At 37.1% G+C, this 4,771-nt stretch overlaps 1 protein-coding gene across 3 annotated transcripts; it reads left to right on the plus strand.

Annotated features, from left to right (window-relative positions):
- The first annotated feature begins 1,748 nt into the window (after positions 1 to 1,748).
- Positions 1,749 to 2,857, plus strand: LOC133733709 (DENN domain and WD repeat-containing protein SCD1-like). Of its 3 annotated transcripts, XM_062161351.1 has the most exons (4): positions 1,749 to 1,901; positions 2,056 to 2,314; positions 2,390 to 2,589; positions 2,749 to 2,856. In XM_062161351.1, the coding sequence occupies exons 1-4, from the start codon at positions 1,812 to 1,814 to the stop codon at positions 2,836 to 2,838; spliced, it is 639 nt and encodes a 212-aa protein (XP_062017335.1). In that variant the 5' UTR covers positions 1,749 to 1,811; the 3' UTR covers positions 2,839 to 2,856. The 3 variants fall into 3 exon arrangements, with proteins under 3 accessions (XP_062017335.1, XP_062017333.1, XP_062017334.1); XM_062161349.1 differs by having other exon boundaries at positions 2,056 to 2,589; XM_062161350.1 differs by having other exon boundaries at positions 1,753 to 1,901; positions 2,056 to 2,589; positions 2,686 to 2,857.
- The last annotated feature ends 1,914 nt before the right edge of the window (positions 2,858 to 4,771 follow it).

Genomic DNA, 4,771 nt, shown 5'->3' on the forward strand with positions numbered 1-4,771 from the left:
ATCTTTTAGACTACTCAATCCTGTGTTCTGCACTTATGATCTATCTGATATTTTGTGATTGCATGAGTGCACACTTATGCTGTGTCTGTAAGTTTAAACATCTCATAAATTGGACGGGCTTTTGGGTGCACAGAATGCAAATTATAGCGATTAAATTGTTCATAGCCTTAAGGTGGTCTTGCCCCACTGCGTAGTTTGTCATGTTTGATTTGTTTATTCAACCAAATAAATTGAAATTGACACGAGCACAATTTGGTCCCAATATCTGTCAATTCCCTACCCCCATACACTTCTTTTTTTTTGGGTAGATTGTTAGGAAAACCAAGACTAATCAGAAAAACAGTGAATAATTCATTATATGGCTTGAAAATAGTATTTATTGTGCTGGTCACCATGTATTCTTGAAGTAGTTTTATTCATTGCTTTTATTTATTTATCTTACAGAAGCAATGAACAACTATCCCTTCTTTTGGCCTTGGTGAGCATGCTTTGGTTGTTGGAAGACTTGGCCTCTCTTTCGAGTCTTTCTACTTTATAGTATCCTAATTCTCATTTTCTTATATGTCCTGGACCCATTGTTTCTTATTCTTTGAGTGCCATTATTATGATTCTTCAAATGTGGTCATGTGCTTCTTGGAAAGACAAGTCCTTAGTCCGACTATCTTGAAACTTCTCTGTCAAATGTGGTCATGTGCTTTCTTGGTTAGAGTACAATATTAAACTCTGCTAGCAAAAGTACTCTGAAGAAATTAGCAGAAATGTCTTGGTCTTAATTTGTGTAGTGCTTAAAATACTTGTGTTGCAGGACCCAGTAATCAGGCCACTACATGAACTGGAGAAAAGTAACTTGGAAGATATTCTAATTAAACGACCAGCAGAGGAATGTCTTGTCTCAGTTGCTGCGTCTCTTTTTCCATGACTGCTTCATTGAGGTAAAGAACTCAGATTCTTCATGACTTTGGTGTGAGTTTTTTAGTGATATGGCTTTAATTTCTGGTTTGAAGTATCGAAATATAGGGATATATGGATTCTTGAAATTACGGATTTCTTGATTGTTTGTGGCTGATCAGCTTGGCATTGAATGTGGTTTGGGTTTTTGCCCAAATCGGTTTTAGTTGCTCTGCTCTTAACCATTGAAAATTATTTCTTGACTCTTGTAATTTAGGGATTTCTTGACTCTTGAAATGCGTAAAATGTAGCTTGATTCTTTGGATTTTCCTATATGGGTGTTGTTTGAAACCTTATTTAAGTATATTCATATTATTTATAAATGTAGTGTATTATTATAATAATTACGGGAAAGGCGGTCACCTCAACGCCTTGAGGCACTCGCCTCGCGAGGCTCTAGGTGGTCGCATTCGCCTTCGCTTTCGCATTTGAAAACATTGGAAAATACCATTATTTACAAACATCAAGAATCTGGTTACTAAGAATTTTGACATTAAAATGTACCATTGAAGCTGAGGATACTATATAAGTTTTTTTTTTCTTTTGTTGTCATTTAGATCACTATGCCACAATATTATTTACTCTCCTGCTTAGTGCACAAGAAACAAGAAACTTCTAGGGCGCCATGTGAAATATTATCTGTTGCAAAGTAGTATTTGCTTACTGTTATCATCTATTGTTGTTACAGGTCGGCCAACTATGCCTCTTTGGTGACTGATCAGCTATCTTTGGTGGGAATTACACATGGTTCTGTATTTCTTCTCTATTTATACTTTTCCTGGCACCTCTTAATTATTTCCTTAATTTACTTTTTGTAATATGAGCATAAAAGACTAATAATAACAAATTTGGTTTATATCATCATGAAGGTTGGACTAGGACTTCCTGATCTTGATGCATGGTACATGATTGAAACAATAGCTGAGAAGAACAACATTGGATACACACAATTTGTAAGTAAATTTTTTGTTTCCTTTTGGTTTCTACTCAAGTTACAGTAGTATCCTTGTGTTTTTTATTTTATTTTATTGCCCCTTCCTCTTCTTTCACTTTTCCACTTGAATTCATAAACTGATGATGTTCCTTAACTTTTTCACTGGTTTTCAGATAAAGCTGAGGGGGTTATTGTCGCATGTTCAACAACTACAAATTGGTTACTGGGGAATCAGTTCTTTCAAGGCCCAATCCATGTCTCATGGATTAGCATCTCCACGTTCAAAAGATGCTGCAGTTGAGAGTCAGCAACCTGCCGAGGCCTCCGGTGTTGGGAGGAGTTGGGTTCAGAGCATGTTCAGCAGGGATAATTCAACCAGATTAAACTCTTTCAGTCGTGTTCGCAAATGGACTTCTGATGGTGGCTCTCCAGGTATTTCAGTTGCTAAAATTAGTTGCTTGCATTTTATGTTTTTTCGATACATCACCATAATTTCTTGTCATGAAGCTACAAATGAAAATGGGACATCTCGTAAGCGAGAATTATCTGCAGCTGGACAGAAGAAAACCCAAACCAATGTTCGAGTACTTAGAGGCCATACTGGCCCTATCACTGCTCTACATTGTGTAACAAGGAGGGAAGTTTGGGATCTAGTGGGTGACCGTGAAGACGCAGGTTTCTTCATCAGTGGGAGCACAGACTGCACGGTGAGCTTCGCATTTTTAGTTGCTTCTACCATACAACTCCATTCACAAGAGTCTATCATGTAAAGAGTTATATTAATTCTTTCAGCAATCTTTCAGGTTAAGATCTGGGATCCTAGTTTACCCGTTGATTATGACTTATGCTATTGAATATATTCATAGTGGGCAGCGAAGACTCAGAAAGTATACACCCAAGAGGAACTTGACGAGGTCCGCATTGAAGTAGCTGACTATTTGCAGACTTTGCTATAGACACTACTAGAAAAAACGGATTTAAGGACACCAAACAAGGACACATATTTTATGTGGAGTCCTTGAAGGTTTTTAAGGACACACAGTGTTGAGTTGAAAATTTTTAATGGGGGGATAGACTTTCAAGGACACCCGGTTTAGGGGATGCCGTGTCCTAATTTTGGGAAAAAATTGAAATTAGAAAACGCGCTACACTGCAGCTATACTTTGGATTTTCGTTTCCCTCCCCCAATTTCACTTCCCTCTCCAAATTTCACTTCCCTCCTCCCCCACATTTCGATTTCCCTCTTCAATTGAAACCCTCCCCAAATAGAGAGAGATGATTCATTCACTCTATTTCCAGTTCTTAGTTGTGATAGGAAAAAGAAAAAAAGAAACTCGAGCCGAAAACTGATTCGATCTGATTCGACTCAGCGGAGGGGGCGGCGACTCATAACAAGGGTTCAAGCAGCAAGGAGTGTACACATGGAGTAGCGAACAGATTTCGGTCATTTATACGCCGAATAATTCGAAGCCTGAGAATCTGAGATGGTTGAAGCTGAAGACGAAGGGCCTGCTGTAAGAGCCCGGATCTCTGTTGAAGCTCACCGAAGTCTTCCTCTGGTACGTTTTTGTGTCCTCTTATGGATTTAATGACTCCATTTCCAGAACTTTGAGGATATAATTTGTGTCCTACTATAGAAAAGAGGACACGTATGAGAATGTATTTTGTGTTCTCTTATGGATTTAAGGACTCCATTTTCAAATATTTGAGGACACTAATTGTGTGTCCTAGTATAGAAAAGAGGACACATATGAGAGTAGTTTTTTATGTTCTCTTATGGATTTAAGGACTCCATTTCCAGAGTTTTTAGGACACAATTTGTGTGTCCTCGTATAGAAAAGAGGACACATATTAGGTAATACGAGGATGCAATTTAGGTGTCCTCTTATAGATATAAGGACACCTCTTCCAAAGCTTTTAGGACACACAAACTGTGTCCTCATATAGAAAAGAGGACACATTTCCAGTGTCCTTGTTTGGGACTTATGATGACTCCCGGATAGAGGACTCTTTTTTAAAGAGTCCTTATATGTATTTAAGGACACGGTTTCAATGTCCTTAAATCATGTTTTTCTAGTAGTGAGATGCTGACTCTACCAAAGTGATTTTGAGTAAGGCTAGCTAGATTTTGTAGAACCATTTTGAAGTAGAACGTTGTACAGTTGCAGGTGAACTAAACTGCATGTAGTTATTTCAATGGTCTATTTTGGGCTAACCTTGATGTAGGTTGGGGTGTTTTTGCCTATTTTTGGAACTATTAACAATTCTGCTGTTCTACAGAAATTAATGCAATGCCCCATATTCAGTTAATTCAGAATGTCATGTTGTCGAATGTGGATTACAAGCATTTTAGCAGCTATAATTAATTTCTTGGACATCATTTCATATAAAGGATATGATGTATATACGTCTGTTTCAAATCAGTGTTAAACTATAAAAATGATGTCAATAAAGATATAATACATCAGTTTCGAAACTAAAATCGATGTCTCGTTTTTCATGGATAACGACGTATTGAGTAAGAAGCGATGTTTAAAAAACTAATCGACGTCGATGTAAACTATAGGGAACGATGTCTAGCATCAATGTGGACATCGATTTACAATTTGGGAAATGATGTCTGGAATCAATGTGGACATCAATTTTCAATTCGGGAAACGATGTCTGGAATCAATGTGGACATCGATTTACAATTTGGGAAACGATGTCTAATATTAATATGGACATCGTTGTTAACCTAAAATCTGATGTAATATAGTAAAATGGACATCGCTCCATAAAAGGAAAAGATGTTTATTATAATAATGCACATCGTTTATTATATACTAAGGAATGTAGATTGAATCTTAAATAGTAGGATATATGGAAAATATGCGTGAACCTCACAAA

Source organism: Rosa rugosa, chromosome 2 (genome assembly GCF_958449725.1).
Source record: "Rosa rugosa chromosome 2, drRosRugo1.1, whole genome shotgun sequence".
NCBI classification, from domain to species: domain Eukaryota; kingdom Viridiplantae; phylum Streptophyta; class Magnoliopsida; order Rosales; family Rosaceae; genus Rosa; species Rosa rugosa.

What these genes read in the sequence shown, in the direction of transcription:
- LOC133733709 (XM_062161349.1), top strand. Translation starts at nt 1,812, where the DNA reads ATGAAGGTTGGACTAGGACTTCCTGATCTTGATGCATGGTACATGATT. An exon ending in ACATTGGATACACACAATTT is followed by an intron (nt 1,902 to 2,055) that starts GTAAGTAAATTT and finishes ACTGGTTTTCAG; the next exon opens with ATAAAGCTGAGGGGGTTATT. An exon ending in GTGGGAGCACAGACTGCACG is followed by an intron (nt 2,590 to 2,748) that starts GTGAGCTTCGCA and finishes ATATATTCATAG; the next exon opens with TGGGCAGCGAAGACTCAGAA.